The sequence below is a fragment of the Dendrobates tinctorius genome, unplaced genomic scaffold (assembly GCF_039654945.1).
Source record: "Dendrobates tinctorius isolate UK_male_01 unplaced genomic scaffold, ASM3965494v1 ptg000058l, whole genome shotgun sequence".
Classification (NCBI taxonomy): domain Eukaryota; kingdom Metazoa; phylum Chordata; class Amphibia; order Anura; family Dendrobatidae; genus Dendrobates; species Dendrobates tinctorius.
In genome coordinates this window covers 25,045,567-25,062,082 of record NW_027361726.1, presented here as the reverse complement: position 1 = coordinate 25,062,082, position 16,516 = coordinate 25,045,567, and the positions used below count along the sequence as shown (strand labels likewise).

At 45.1% G+C, this 16,516-nt stretch overlaps 1 protein-coding gene across 2 annotated transcripts in view; it reads right to left on the bottom strand.

Annotated features, from left to right (window-relative positions):
- Positions 1-16,516, bottom strand: part of GALC (galactosylceramidase) — a 34,478-nt gene that overhangs the window by 4,164 nt on the left and 13,798 nt on the right. Inside the window, exons 3-13 of one of the 2 annotated variants that reach the window (XM_073578227.1) lie at positions 15,684-15,747; positions 14,402-14,515; positions 14,138-14,277; positions 13,587-13,625; positions 12,951-13,078; positions 5,621-5,776; positions 5,358-5,482; positions 5,096-5,223; positions 1,743-1,832; positions 1,573-1,662; positions 1,359-1,503 (exon numbers count right to left, since the gene is read on the bottom strand). In XM_073578227.1, the coding sequence (XP_073434328.1) occupies positions 1,359-1,503; positions 1,573-1,662; positions 1,743-1,832; positions 5,096-5,223; positions 5,358-5,482; positions 5,621-5,776; positions 12,951-13,078; positions 13,587-13,625; positions 14,138-14,277; positions 14,402-14,515; positions 15,684-15,747 (1,219 nt within the window). Of the gene's footprint in view, positions 1-1,358; positions 1,504-1,572; positions 1,663-1,742; positions 1,833-5,095; positions 5,224-5,357; positions 5,483-5,620; positions 5,777-7,551; positions 7,683-12,950; positions 13,079-13,586; positions 13,626-14,137; positions 14,278-14,401; positions 14,516-15,683; positions 15,748-16,516 lie in introns of both variants that reach the window. The other variant, XM_073578226.1, reaches the window with a different exon arrangement.

The following is a 16,516-nucleotide window of genomic DNA, read 5'->3' as shown; positions in this document are numbered from 1 at the left end:
TAGTCAGCTGCCACTTAACCCCTTAATGACCGAAGCTTTTTTTGGTTTTGCGTTTTCGTTTTTCGCTCCCCTTTTTCCAGAGCCATATCTTTTTTATTTTTCCGTCAATATGGCCATATGAGGGCTTATTTTTTGTGGAACGAGTTGTTCTTTTGAACGATACCATTGGTTTTATCATGTCATGGAACAGAAAACGGGGAAAAAAAATCTAAATGTGGTGAAATTGCAAAAAAAAGTGCAATCCCACACTTGTTTTTTGTTTGGCTTTTTTGCTAGGATCTCTAAATGCTAAAACTGACCTTCCGTTATTATTATCCAGGTCATCACGAGTTCATAGACACCAAACATGTCTAGGTTATTTTTTATCTAAGTGGTGAAAAAGAAAATTCCAAAGTTTGCTTTTTACAAAAAAAAAAAAAATTGTGCAATTTTCCGAGACCCATAGCATCTGCATTTTTCGTGATTTCAGGTTGGATGAAGGCTTATTTTTTGCGTGCCGAGCTGACACTTTTAATAACACCATTGTAATGCAAATACGATCTTTTAATCGCCTGTTATTGCATTTTAATACAATGTCACGGGAACCAAAAAAAAAAAAAATAATTCTGGCATTCCGATTTTTTTCTCGCTACACTGTTTAGCGATCAGGTTAATCTTTCTTTATTGATAGATCGGGCGACTTTGAATGTGGCAATACCAAATATGTCTATGTTTGATTTTTTGTTTAATTTTCAATTGGGCGAAAGGGGGGTGATTTAAACTTATGTTTTTTTATTTTTTTTTTTTTTTATTTTTGGCATGCTTCAATAGCCTTCATGGGAAGCCAGAAGCAACCATAGCTTGATCGGTTATGCTACAAAGAGGCGATGCTAAGATCGTCTCTATGTAGCAGAATGACAGCATTGCTATGAGCGCCATCCACAGGGTGGAGCTCACAGCAATACGGCATCAAAAACCATAGAGGTCTCAGGGAGACCTCTGGTTGTTATGCCGACGCACCGATGACCCCTGATCATGTGATGGTGGTCAACGGTGCACGTATTTCTGACACGGCCACCGGAAGCGCCATTTAAATGCCGCTGTCAGCGTTTGACAGCGGCATTTAATTAGTTAATAGGCGCAAGTGGATGGCAATTCCACTCGCGCCTATTGCGGGCACATGTCAGCTGTTCAAAACAGCCGACATGTCCCGGCTTTGATGCGGCTCACTTCTGGAGCCCTCATCAAAGCGGGAGATACTGCCAGCTGACGTACTATTCCGTCAGCTGGCAGTAAGGGGTTAAAGACTAAATGTCATCAAATCTTAATCTTCCAGAACCCTCCTCAGATACAGGAGTCAGGACTTGGAAGAAACTCACGGACATTGAAGTCATCTTTGTATTTCGTAGGGAAAGGCTGAGACACCGGGGGGTTGGGATAGGAGCCTTTCTGCCCGGTTGTCAGGGTTGTCAACGTGTACACTTCATCCACATCAAGCTCCAGAGTAAATTTGCCTCCTGTAACCTAAAAAGACCATGTCAATCATTACTAACAGTCCTGTGTCCAGGACCCTTCTTTCGCTTTATACTTTACCGCTATGGTGGATTTCTTGGTGAAAAGGGCGGGTTTGCTGGAGTTGGTGCACAGCTTGGTATACCAGACCTGCAGCGACGTCAGATCATTCTATGGAGCCGAGAAAAATGTTCTAACGGTCTGCTATTATAAAGGACATTATATTGCATCTCCGATGCCCTGATACTCACGAAGGAGCCGTCCAGCTGGAAGGTGGCGTTCTGCGCAGAGACGTCAAATTTAGGCAGAGGAGGCCGGATACAGACAGAGTGGTCATGAGTCTGAAGATATAATGGAGGACAGGATTACAATCATTCTCATAACCCAGCCAAAAATGTATACAGCGAGAAACCCCCGGATCCTCTGGACTATCAGAGGAGGAAAGGAGGGGTAAGAAGCTGCAGCTTCTCATACAAGTGGTGCAGTGAAATTACAAGCAGTAGAAAGGCAGATAATCTCAAAAGTAAACACACATGTGGTAAATAAATAGTGGCAGACAATGAGGCTAACCAAATGTGAGAAAAAAAATCAAGATCACCAACACATGTATATAGGATAAGTAGAGACCCATTGGTGAGACCATAAATATAAAGGAAGAAAATAAACGGAATACAGCAGTCTATAATAAGCATATTGTATAACTTTATTAATTATATAGAGATTAAAAATGGGATGGGTTGGGAGAAATAACCAGATAAAAAGCAGATGTGATATCCAGGAACAATTACCCAGTTTAAATTAAATATATTTGCATTGAATAATGATGGTAAAGATATAGATGCAATTTCAATGATAAGGCAAAAAATATGAAATCAAGTGAAGGGTATATTTATATAATTTGCATAAAGTGAATGGAGGTAGCTAATTAGCTTAAATACACAACTGCTGACAGGATGTTGTAGAGTCAAATGTATAATATATCTAAATGTATATTATGACATAAGTAAGTAGGATGGTAAAGTGCATGTACATATAGTGGGCATCCTAAATAAGGTACATATGGGCTACTTTGTTTATAGGATCACCAAGTGGTGTATATAAGCCCCATATAAAATGCCAAGTTCTGACGAAGGTAGACACAAACCGCGTGTCAGGGTGGATGCATACGCTTATCCCCAACACTTGTTGGCATTTTATAGGGTGCTTATATACACAAATTGGTGATCTTAAACATAAAGTAGCCCACATGCACCTTATTTAGGATACCCACTGTAAGTACATGCACTTTACCATCCTAGGCACTTGTGTCAAAATATACAATAAGATATATTATACATTTCTGACACTAAAACATCCTATCAGCAATGCTCTATTTAGCCATTTAAGCTACAGTAATTAGCTACCACCATGCACTTTATATACCGTATTTTGCGGATTATAAGACGCACCCCATATTTTGAGGAGAAAAATAGGGAAATTTTTTTTTTTTAATAAAATGGTGGTGCTTCTTATAATCCATGCGTGTTATCGCTTACCGAGGGTGGTGGCTGTGGTGAAGCGAGGTCCCAGGGTCCCAGCTGGAGGAAGCAAGAGTGGAGCGTTGCCGCAGGCTGGGATGAGGGGGTGTTCGGATGTGTGGCACGCCGCTGTGAGTGTTCGTTGCTGCGGGTGTCGGGTGCTGCTGCGGGGGCTCTGCCGACATTTTGTGAAAGGCCAGAGCCCCCGCAGTTCCATGGTTTCCTATGCGGTGGACTCCGGGAAAATGGCTGCCAGGGGCGGCGCATGTGCAGATGGAGATCTCGGCATCAAGATCTCGGGAGATGAGTTCTCAGCGCTGAAAATATCGGCAGCCGGGGGCAGCACGGAGCACTCACAGCAGTGCGCCGCACATCCAAACACCCCCTCATCTCAGCCTACGGCAACGCTCCACTCTTTCCCCCTTCAGCCGCGACCCCGCTTTACTGCGGCAGGTAAGGTATATCCGCATTATAAGTCGCACCCCCATTTTCTCCCCAAATTTTGGGGGAAAAACTGCATCTTATAATCTGAAAAATACAGTAAATATACCCTTTACTTAACTTCATATTTATAGCCTTATTGAAATTGCATCTATATCTTTACCATCATAATTCAATTCAAATATATCTAATTTAAACTATGTAATTGTTCCTGGATATCATGTCCACTTTTTATCTGGTTACTTCTCCCACCACATCCAATTATTTATCTCTATGCAATTAATAAAGTTAAACGATTTACTTATTATAGACTCCTTTATTCGGTTTGTTTTCTTCCTTTACAAACAGCAGAACGGGAAGAGTATGTGGATGCATCAGCAGCTCCTCATAACAGTAGAGCGGGGAGAGGACAGGGATGCAACCGCAGCTCCTCATATAAGCAGTAGAGCGGGGAAGAGGATGTGGATGCATCAGCAGCTCCTCATATAAGCAGTAGAGCGGGGAGAGGACGGGGATGCAACCGCAGCTCCTCATATAAGCAGTAGAGCGGGGAAGAGGATGTGGATGCATCAGCAGCTCCTCATATAAGCAGTAGAGCGGGGAAGAGGATGTGGATGCATCAGCAGCTCCTCATATAAGCAGTAGAGCGGGGAAGAGGATGTGGATGCATCAGCAGCTCCTCATATAAGCAGTAGAGCGGGGAGAGGACGGGGATGCAACCGCAGCTCCTCATATAAGCAGTTGAGCGGGGAAGAGGATGTGGATGCATCAGCAGCTCCTCATATAAGCAGTAGAGTGGGGAGAGGACGGGGATGCAACCGCAGCTCCTCATATAAGCAGTAGAGCGGGGAAGAGGATGTGGATGCATCAGCAGCTCCTCATAACAGTAGAGTGGGGAGAGGACGGGGATGCAACCGGAGCCCCTCATATAAGCAGTAGAGCGGGGAAGAGGATGTGGATGCATCAGCAGCTCCTGATAACAGAGTGTGGAGAGGACAGGGATGCAACCGCAGCTCCTCATATAAGCAGTTGAGCGGGGAAGAGGATGTGGATGCATCAGCAGCTCCTCATATAAGCAGTAGAGCGGGGAGAGGACGGGGATGCAACCGCAGCTCCTCATATAAGCAGTTGAGCGGGGAAGAGGATGTGGATGCATCAGCAGCTCCTCATATAAGCAGTAGAGTGGGGAGAGGACGGGGATGCAACCGCAGCTCCTCATATAAGCAGTAGAGCGGGGAAGAGGATGTGGATGCATCAGCAGCTCCTCATAACAGTAGAGTGGGGAGAGGACGGGGATGCAACCGGAGCCCCTCATATAAGCAGTAGAGCGGGGAAGAGGATGTGGATGCATCAGCAGCTCCTGATAACAGAGTGTGGAGAGGACAGGGATGCAACCGCAGCTCCTCATATAAGCAGTAGAGCGGGGAGAGGACGGGGATGCAACCGCAGCTCCTCATATAAGCAGTAGAGCGGGGAAGAGGAGAGGGAAGCAGCCGCAGCATCTCATATAAGAAGAGATGAGGCTCTTGATTTGGATCAGAACACACAGCTCAACTCTGACTTTACATCAAAATCGATTGTTAAAATGCATTCCCCTCCCCCAGCGCTGTAGGTTGTTCTGCCACTGGACGTCTCCTGCTTCTTACCATAGTCTCGATAACGACTGTGATGTTTCCTTTCCGGTCAGTAAGGGCCACATAGCTCCCACCCTTCTCCAAATGACCGACTGTCCGCAGGTAATACCACCCCGGCTGTGTGAACTGGGTGGTGTGAGCTAGAAAAGACGAAACACGTGAATGGAGACTCCAGGCTGATACTGGCATTGTGTGCCAATGATTATGATTACACTCAGCTATGTGCACATTTAGACAAGCAAATTCAATCTATTGCTCTTTTTTCATTCAATACCTGTAATCCAGATGGGAGAGGACACCACATAGTTCCCGCTCCATGGCTCCTTAGCCGTCATCAGCCCTTCCAGCCCAAATGGCAGCTGCTCATAATAACTGGCCACGAGGTTCCAAGAAATGGTCCTGGAAGAAGAGCTCACATGAAGGACAAATCTGTTACGGCACAGGAAACCTCGGGAGAGATAGACAGGGTGCTCTGATACAGGAGGCAGTTATCACCCAGGTCATCCCATAAGGTGACTGTCCTGGCCGTACACTCACGAGGTCATGTTCCCATTCACATAATTCTGGTTGAGGATTCGCGCCCAACAGCCACCTCCAACCTCATCATTAAATGTGCTGTAATCCTCCGAAGACCAGAGCTTCTTCCCTGTGGATACTGCGTCATCGACCGTGTGAGTTCCGGGATAGTGAGCACTAAAAAAAAAAAAAAAAAAAAGAGCAGGAAATGACAGAGCATGCAGCCATGTACAGAGTGAGTGCACCAGCAAAATAGTGAGCGCAGCTCTGGGGTATAATACAGGATGTAACTCAGGATCAGTACAGGATCAGTAATGTAATGTGTGTGCACAGTGACTGCACCAGCAGAATAGTGAGTGCAGCTCTGGGGTATAATACAGGATGTAACTCAGGATCAGTAATGTAATGTATGTACACAGTGACTGCACCAGCAGAATAGTGAGTGCAGCTCTGGGGTATAATACAGGAGGTAACTCAGGATCAGTAATATAATGCATGTACACAGTGACTACACCAGCAGAATAGTGAGTGCAGCTCTGGGGTATAATACAGGAGGTAACTCAGGATCAGTAATGTAATGTATGTACACAGTGACTGCACCAGTAGAATAGTGAGTGCAGCTCTGGGGTATAATACAGGAGGTAACTCAGGATCAGTAATGTAATGTATGTACACTGTGACTGCACCAGCAGAATAGTGAGGACAGCTCTGGAGTATAATACAGGAGGTAACTCAGGATCAGTAATGTAATGTATGTACACAGTGACTGCACCAGTAGAATAGTGAGTGCAGCTCTGAGGTATAATACAGGAGGTAACTCAGGATCAGTACATGATCAGTAATGTAATGTATGTACACTGTGACTGCACCAGCAGAATAGTGAGGACAGCTCTGGAGTATAATACAGGAGGTAACTCAGGATCAGTAATGTAATGTATGTACACGGTGACTGCACCATCAGAATAGTGAGGACAGCTCTGGAGTATAATACAGGAGGTAACTCAGGATCAGTAATGTAATGTATGTACACGGTGACTGCACCATCAGAATAGTGAGTGCAGCTCTGGGGTATAATACAGGATATAACTCAGGATCAGTAATGTAATGTATGTACACAGTGACTGCACCAGCAGAATAGTGAGTGCAGCTCTGGACTATAATACAGGAGGTAACTCAGAATCAGTAATGTAATGTATGTACACAGTGACTGCACCAGTAGAATAGTGAGTGCAGCTCTGAGGTATAATACAGGAGGTAACTCAGGATCAGTACATGATCAGTAATGTAATGTATGTACACTGTGACTGCACCAGCAGAATAGTGAGGACAGCTCTGGAGTATAATACAGGAGGTAACTCAGGATCAGTAATGTAATGTATGTACACGGTGACTGCACCATCAGAATAGTGAGGACAGCTCTGGAGTATAATACAGGAGGTAACTCAGGATCAGTAATGTAATGTATGTACACGGTGACTGCACCATCAGAATAGTGAGTGCAGCTCTGGGGTATAATACAGGATATAACTCAGGATCAGTAATGTAATGTATGTACACAGTGACTGCACCAGCAGAATAGTGAGTGCAGCTCTGGAGTATAATACAGGAGGTAACTCAGAATCAGTAATGTAATGTATGTACACAGTGACTGCATCAACAGTCTATGGGGATTTTTGAGACAGGCATGAAACTAGGACGACAGACTAAGTTCTTTATCAATATATTGTTAAGAGTCAATGGATGAGTAAAGTTCACACAGTCTCCTGCTTCACTTAAAAAAAAAAAAAAAAAAAACCTGATGCAACTAATATGACACCTTAGAAAAAAATAGTAAATTTCTCTGGGATGCTGACACTCACGGATGTGTGAATGTAGTCCAATAATGGATGCAACTGTCCTGGCTCTGTCCTCCTACATATCAGGCACATGAGTTGGATGGAGCAGTCTCCTACCCTATCACATCGATGACTCTGAGGAGTTCAGTGTCCCGCAGCATTTGAAAGGAGATCGGTTGCCACATGTTATCGCTGGCGATGATCCTCACCCGTTCCAGACCGCTTTTATCCAGAGTGTAACGCAGTAACTTGTTAAAAGATAGGGAGAAACAGAAAGAGAAGAAAAGGGAAAAGCGGAGATCACCAACTATCCTCCAGAAAAATGACCTGACAGGCATACGAGAGGCCGGGAGGAGGAGAGGCATGCAACATGCAGACACCGCAGTAAGGATTACACAGGGACTGTACATGCAGCTGCTGTATGAGGAGTGCATGAGAAGATATGGAGATGTGATGTGTCATGTGTGAACAAGCCTTTATCCAATAATAAAAGCAGAGTTTTTTTACTGCGTATTTTACACAATTTGGTGCAAGATTTTCGTCTCATTTCCTTGCTTTAGTACATTATCAATGTGTTTATCAAACTTGTAGAGTCTAAGTCTTTCAGAGTTTTTCACCCATTCAAATCAATGTTGAATACATGAAGATTTAAGACAAGTGTATATGTATGCAGCATTTTCCATGGCACGAACATACCCCTGGAGAAAGGCTCTATTTGCCTTCTCTCCCTGCAGAGAAGGGAGATGAAGCTGCAGAGGAGGAGGAGCTACATGAGCTCAGCTGTGCAAAGAGGATCAGGACAGGAGAGAGGAAAGTGCATGTGTTGTGATCCCGCTACTGTTGTCACACCTCAGGACTCCATGCGACAGTCTTGGGTTTGTCTTCCAGCGTCTCTATCCGCTGAGCCACTGGAGAACCTGCCGCTGTCCTTTCTTACAGCAAGCGTTCCCCATTTGCCATCTTTGCTATCCAATCACTCTTTAGGGGCTTCTGTTAAACCTCACTGCTGCCTCGGTTACCAGCTGATGAGAGCTTACAACTACCCAGTTTGGTGGTGAAGGAGAAGTCCTTTTTTGCACCTTACGGTTGGTGTGATCTCTTATCAGTTATCTGTGTGGTTTCGGTATTGTGTGAATTTCCTATTCACGTCGGTTTCATACCTCCCTGGGTGGGAGAAGGAATAATTCAGTACGCATGTAGGAGATCAGTAAGGTGCGTGGCCCCAGCGTCTTCAGTATTAGTGGTAATTCTGGGAGCAGAGATAGCTAGGGCTTCTTTTTTCTCTATACTGGGGCTCATTTATGATGACCCTCATACTGTGGCGATTGCTGAATCAATGGTCCGCAAAATGTATTAGGGAAAATGTAGTTGGAAGAGTACTGCTCTCAGATCAGACGCTGGGCTGAAGAGACCTCCTGGAATGGCCGATTTTGTGATGTTATAGCGATATCGCTATGTGTGATACTTACCTCCGACCGGCTCCCCCGCTGTCCATCGCTGATCGCGCGAGAATGTCCGGCTCCATTTCTCGTCGTCCGCTTCCTGCTGGCGCCAACGTGCGACGCGTGGAGGCGGGCGGGAGGACGTCAGGATCGCTGTGTGTGAAAGGTGAGTATCGTGCGCTGCGTCGCTGCTGCATCGCTGTGAGACCTGCCTGTGTGACAGCTCACTAGCGATCATTTAGCGATACACCAGCGATCCTGACCGGGTCGGATCGCTGGTGCATCGCTAAATGTAAAGGGGCCTTTAGCCCTCTGCAGTCAATTTTGCCTGGGTCTTTCCAGCCAAATACAGGATATGATGGTTTACAGTCCCTCCCCGTTGTCTGTGGAGGAGACCACCTGACTGGTAGTATGTTTGGACAGACTTCATAGGGATAAGAAAACATTCAAAGGTGTTTTGTGACTTCTCCCTTTCTGCCTACAGAAAGTGAAGAATCGATGCAGATTGGGGTCTGCAGAGCTTCCATGGAGGGAGTAAAATTAGAAGCTCCTGCTCGTTTTCTGTCTGTACTGCAGTGGAATGGGTAATGATAACTCAGTGTCTCAGATACAATATTTAAGGCTAAGGAGAAGGAAGAAAGAGTCACTAGTATGTAAGAACACTGTTTCTGGAGGGTTGAGGTTGTGTCACATGCAGACTACAGGTTGTTTTTTTTTTTTTTTTTTACAGGTGTCTTTAGCTACCAAATCTGGAATCATAGTTACTGCTGCATTTGATGACTCCGGTTCAGTCTTGGATCTCATTGACAGTGAATTTGTGTGGATATGCGATTATAGCACTGGGTCATCCTGTTCAAGTAGCTGCAATTGATAAATCTTCCCTTATCCAGACTCATGTTACGTCTAAGGTTGAGAACGTAAGCATGAATGTGGGGTAGCTACACAGAATCTGTTTCATTCATGGTGCTTCCTTCTTTGCCAGCTAAAATTGTGTTGGGTATGCCCTGGTTGCTTAAACACAATCCTACCATCAATTAGGAGACTCTCAAGGTTAAGTCTTAAGGAATAAGTGTTTTTCCAATTATCTAAATCCTTGTCGTCTGAGATATCCTTCTGTTTTGGTTCTGGATTTGGTGACTGAGGGTCAGGGCTGTGGAGTCGGAGTCGTGGAGTCGGAGTCGGTGCTCATTTTGGTGGAGTCGGAGTTGGAGTCGGTATAAAATGGACCGACTCCTAAAATATATAATAAATTGAGTACAGTAGTTCAATGCAGAATGTGCTGAATATTTTTTCATAGGAGTTTGGGAAAGTTATGAAATGTTCTATAAATGGCTGTTCTATTCCTGATCTAAGGCTACATTCACGCACAGCGTTTTTCCTGTGTTTTTTGAGGATACGTTTTTCAGCTGCAAAAGCTGATCATCTTTTTAAAAAACTGCATCACCTGAAAGGTTTTTGAGCTCATAGATAATGTTACTCAATAGCAAAAGCAGATTAGAAATCTGCTCTATCTATCCATTTATCCATATCTGTCTATCCATATCGTATCTGTACCAAAAAGAATGAAAACCGGGTAGTACACCAATATATATTCTGTTCTAAATATCTTGATTATTGGATCATAAAAATGATTAAATGTCTGAGGTTCACATTGTACTACAATAAATTTTTCACTTAAATATAAGCAATATGTGTGGGAGTCGGAGTCGGAGTCGGTGTAAGGGAAATTGAGGAGTCGGAGTCGGAGTCGCAGGTTTGGCTTACCGACTCCACAGCCCTGCTGAGGGTGAAGTTTTTCCCCTTCATAGGTTTTTGATGGTGCTCAGATGGAACCTGCCAAAGAACAGGCCATCCTTGATTCGGTACAACCAACTAACCGTAAAGCTTCACAGAAGTTTTTAGGGGTTGCTAATTGCCATCACAAGTTCATTAAACAACTTTTCATTTATAGTCAAACCTCTTACAGCTATGACCAAGAAGGGTACTGATTCATCCTTTTGGTCTACTTAGGCATTTGATGCTTTTTCTAAAGCCCTTAGCCTTAGTCAACCCAATGTTGATTTTTTTTGGTGCAGAAGACCACAGCGTCTGATTGCTCCTACTCCAGCGCTGAGAAGAAACACTTCTTCACTTCTTCATTTTAATGGTGTTTATTCCTTCTAGCAGAACAGGGTTTAAATCGACCATGTTGGAAACCTCTGTGCTCGCAGCTGAGCTCAGTTAGCCACTACGTTCCCCTTTATAATCTGGGCTCTGATACAAATCCTTGTCAGAGCTAGTATTTGATGCATGGCTTCAGGAGGGAGAGGAGTTCATATGAGAAGGAGAGTTGGAGAAGTTATCTGTGACTGTTGCTTGGATTGTATGTGTGCCAATTCCCTATCCTTCTCTACTTTGGTTTACTCCCCTACCTCCACACCCCAGTGCATTCCTCTGTATATGTGAGTGAATATTTTGTATGCCTGTAGTTTTCTGTTAACCCTTGTTTGTCAGGTTGGTGTACAACGATTCACAGTAGTGCCCCCTCTTCCCTGGGTGGGGGAACAGAACAGATGGAGGGCTGACACAGAAGATAAGGCAAGGATGGAGACCCCGGCGTCTTCACCTTCAGAAGTATCCCTCGGAATAAGAAAAGCTAGGGCGGCGCCCCTTAGTGTTAGGGACAGGGAGAAGCTCCTGAACCCTGGTCACTTGACAGGTGTGTCGTGACACATATCCACCAGATACTACGACTGTTGGTGCGAAGAATTTGTTTGACATGAAATGGAAGAGGGCAGCAGGTGTTGGGCTAAGGACGTGTCAGATGTCGACGGCAACATCACGTTAAATGGAAAGCTTTCGGTCCGTGGCTATTGCCGTGGTTGATGCATAACATTTGCATGTGGGCCACCTAAATGAGGGAGTTCTGTCAGCGGCATCAGCGGTTAAGGATTTCTTCAGGTCTAACGGCCCCTCGTAGAAGGGAAATGGTGGGGGGGAGGTTACTGTGATGCCTCAAAATTCAACCCGGCAGTCTTGGGTTTGTCTTCCAGCGTCTCTATTCGATGAGCCACTGGAGGTCTTGCCACTGTCCAGGTGCCGATTACCCTTTGCCTTTCTCCATTTGCTATCTGGCCAATTCTATCACTCTGCAGGGACTTCTGTTAAACCACACTGCTGCCTCTGTTCTCTGCTGGCGATAGCTTACATCTAGCCCAGTTTGGTGGTGAAAGAGAAGTCCTTATTTGTAGCTTACGGTTGGTGTGATTTCTAGGAGTTTTCTGTGTGGTTTTGGGACTGTGTGTATTTCCTATTCACATCCGTCCCATACCTCCCCTGGGTGGGAGAAGGAATAGTTCAGTGTGCAAGTAGGAGATCAGTAAGGTGCGTGGCCCCGGCATCTTCAGCATTAGAGCTAATCTGGGGAGCAGGGGCTCCCCTTTAAGGACAGAGAAGGTGCCCATTGCCCCGGAAAAGCTAGTTACAGTATTGTGACACCTGTCCTGTGTGACCCTGACTGCAGACTGACAGGATAAATAATGGATTATTGGAAGCCAAAAATGCACAGGATTGAGCGGAGAGAGAGCATACATGGAAGAACAAAAAGTGTAAGCGCTGCCCTCCACTGCAGTATTCACGGTTATGGGACCTCTGCTGTGAAACGCCAAAAAAACAAAATAAACAGGCACATCCCTGACCTGAAGAGCTAACAATGTATCAGCCACTGCTATACGGATCGGGAGATACACCCGCTGGCATATTTCAGTCACCTGCAGAGCTGCAATCACTATTCTCCCATATTACCTCACATCCTATCCAACTGCTAGATTTACAGTTCTGCTGGCTTCCTGCCTCTATTCTCCTTGCTACCCCCACCACAGGTTGAGTCACTTGACACGACAACCTCCCTGCTGTATTGCATAGTGGCAGATGACATGTAATTTACGTTATATTGCTGAATGTTGACTGATGACCGCCCCCATCTATAGGCTCCTGGAGCAGGACTGCCACAGCACAATCCTACAATGCAGGTTCGATGGGGGGTGATCAATACAGAAGACGAGAATGGCAGTCCTATGTAAACGTTTCACTTACCCTATGATCTGCACAGCATCGTTTAGATAAGGATCAACTACCATATCATGTGCAATCTCCCAGTTTCCATCCGCAGCGATGATACCGACGTGGTTTAACCCCAGCCTGTCCAGGGTGTGCCGAAGAACCTCAGGGACAAAGCGTACATGTCAGCCGTTACCACAGAGGCAGCACAGGCTCCCACACCTCACCCCACTCATCTCTGCCGCGAGCAGCTCTGGCTAAATAAGATCCACATAATTTTTGCGACTCCCTGCAGTGGTACCAAATTCCAAATCACTGGCCCTCAAGTGTTAATTTGTCCACCTACAGCGCTACTGCCGTGCCAGCACACAACGACCCCAAGTGTCAAATGATTATGTAGCAGCTGATAATCCAGTCAGTGGCTTCAGATCTGTAGCATTTCCCGAGGATGAGGTACAGCTCTGGGGTCATCTCTGGAAAACCCCAAAACAAATGTCACATTGGCAACATGGCGTCACAGCACCCGGTGGCTTTATAAGTGTCGCTTATGACATTAAAGGATTGTCAGCTCTTCAGGTTAAGGTAGTCCAGATATTAGGTTTGCTAATGAGGATACAATATGGCAAAAGGAGTGAAAAAGACAATCAGCGCCGCCCAAGGCCGGGCACCTACCTTTATATAGGTGGCATCGAAGGCACGCTCGTTCCATATCTGAGGATTAAACCGAAGAATGAGTAAGAACAACGTCCCAGTGTAACAGCAACACACAGGTGTTTAATAGTTCTCACAGCTTCGAGTTTGTATCAATGTAATGGTTCAGAAACTAAATTATATCAGCAGCATAGATCTGTCTCCTGCTCTGAGTGCTGGTTACAATTAAAAAAAAAGAAAAGAAGTGAGGACAGCACTTGCCTTCCAGCGGGCTCAACAAAACAAGGATTTTATCTGAGAGCCATAAAAAAGACAAGCAGGGTTCAAAAACTGACACGTTTCTGCTGTCTAGGACACCTTTAATCGTATTTGTTATGGGTTGTAAATAAAATCGGTGTTTTATTGAGAAGCTGGCAGTGCCGCAGACATGGCACCCACCAGTTTTGCCTCCCATGGTCTCTAATCTTACAATCGTGGTAAGCTGCAAACACCCCCTTTTCTCTACGTTGTTTATAATATATCGGCCTGGATACAACTGTAACAAACCCTCTGCATTGCTCAGCCTCTCTCACCCCCACGTAGTCTATGTCCAAGTCATGGTACTGCTTTGCACCAATGATCCAGGAGACAACGTAATACGCGGTGACATCCGGGAAGTCATATGGCCAATTCTTGCCGTTACCAATCCAACCAGGAAACGCCCAGGGCAAACCTGAGAACAGACAGATGTAGAGCGACACTGGCAATGAGCGTGGAACCAGGGCTGGACGCTTCTATGGGTCCCATGTGATATAAGACCTCCAGGGCCACAGCAGGGTGTGTGGGATATGACTCACCCACAAGTTTAATGTCCGGGTTCCTCTTCTTGGCTTCTTTCATCAGCCACCATTCATAGCCTCGGAAGTAGTTCTGGTCGTCCGGATAGTGCATGTGGGACGGTTCTGTGCCATCTGAGAACAGTTTGTTACAATGTATCAGTGCAGGTAACGGCATTCAGCCTGCATAGTTTGGACAGGATACAAAATAAACAAACCTGCGAGAGAGATTAGTCTTTACATCTGTTTTAGCCTCAATTTAAACTACATAGATTTCCATTCACTGACAGCAAGCAAAGAACTTAATGAATCAGGGAAGCCGCAGAATTTCCATTACACACAGATAAAGAGGAGAATGGAACTGGATGAACGTAATGTACTGCAGAAGACCGTAACCTGCACGCTGCACTCCCATCTGGAGACTGTAGTGGCGCTCTGCAACGCAGCAGAGCCAGGGATGTTCGCCACGTCTGCCCGGACATTACAGCAATGTCCCACTTCCTGCATGTGGTTTATTACATGATCGCTTTTGCTCACTACACCCTGAAGAGCGTTTCCCGTAGATTCTTAACCCTGAAAGCCCCCATGTAAGGACACTACACGAAAATGTCTATAATCCGGAATCCCCATGTTACAAAAGATAAGGGAGAAAATAACCGGACAATCCAGCAGGGGGCAGAAGTACTGCAGCTCAGATCACAGTCACTGTAACAGGAGCTGAGCTGCAGTACCAAGAACAGCCACTACACAGCAAATGGAGCTGTGCTGGTCCGTCTCCATCAACATGCTCCCCCATGTTTTACACTGCGGCTCTGCTTTTTCAGATTGGCTTCTGTGTATAAACACCAGGTCAGCAGCAGAAGTCAGATTATAACATTACAGTAATGGAGAGATTATACGTATGTTACGACTATCTCAACTGTCAGAAAATGATCATCAGCAAACTGCAGCACATAGACAAAGGGGAGGAGCCATAATATGGGTGACAAACTTAAAGGGGAGGTTTCTGGAGAGAAGATTCCTCTCCTGTATAATCATATTTGTAGCGCTGTCATCAATAGGTTGTGTTGGTAATGCACTGCCGGCAGAGACCATTATTGAGGATGTAGTACCCTAATTGCGGGTACACCACTTAACAAGCAGTGACTGTCCGAAGGTTCCTTTACATAGCTGTTCACAAAGTACCAACACTATTAACGGCAGCCGGAAACCAGGCAGTAAATCAATTCACATCAACGGGACCAGTCCTCACTATGGAACAAAGGACCACCCAAACAAAAACAGCCGGAGCTGGGAACGTTACCTGTTGTCTGTGCATCTCCTCCAATCTCCACCTTAAAGATGTGCAAAGAGGCTCCAAAGTTTGGCTGCAAAAAAAAAAAAAAAAAAAAAAAAAAACTTTTGTATGAAAACTACAGTATACAGGTGATATAATGAGGGACGGCAGGCGTGAATGTCACCAGACACAGAACATACAAGTCAGAGTAAAGTTTACTGCTCCAAAAGGACACGTGAGGAGCGGCTCAGCACCACTATATTGTAGTCGAGCATCCTGCTCCCTCAGAAATCAAGGCTCTGTCTGTCTGGCTTTTCATTGCTGCTTAGCTCCACTAGGACACAGCTGTGAACAGCAGCTCAGGCTCAGCTGCATTGTCTATTGGAGTCTATGGTAGTCTGACTCCCACTCCATATTGTCACAGGTTCTTTCCCTTCTCCATACTTTTATACTGCAGCTTTAACCACTTCATACACAGCTGATCAGTGACTCCAGCTCAGCTGCACTGTATATTGGGGTTCCAAGTTGTGGGAAATCTTTTTCCTCTGATCATTTATTACTCTACCTGCTGCTTTACACTGCAGCTCAGCCTCACACAGCTGCGATCAATGACCGGTTTCATCAAGAAAAAAAATAATCATAATCATGTAAATGACGACCCAAATGTTCAGTCACTGATTAGAGTTCATACTGAGGTGGTGAACTGCAGTGAAAATATCGCCAAATTCATTACTCCATATACAGTGCCAGTCTGGAGGAATCCACACTATTCAGTCACATTTTATGGTAGTCCCCTTGCAGATCCACTGAACAGATAGCTACAGTTATATCATGTAGTACTTATTTTAGAGTAGTGTAAA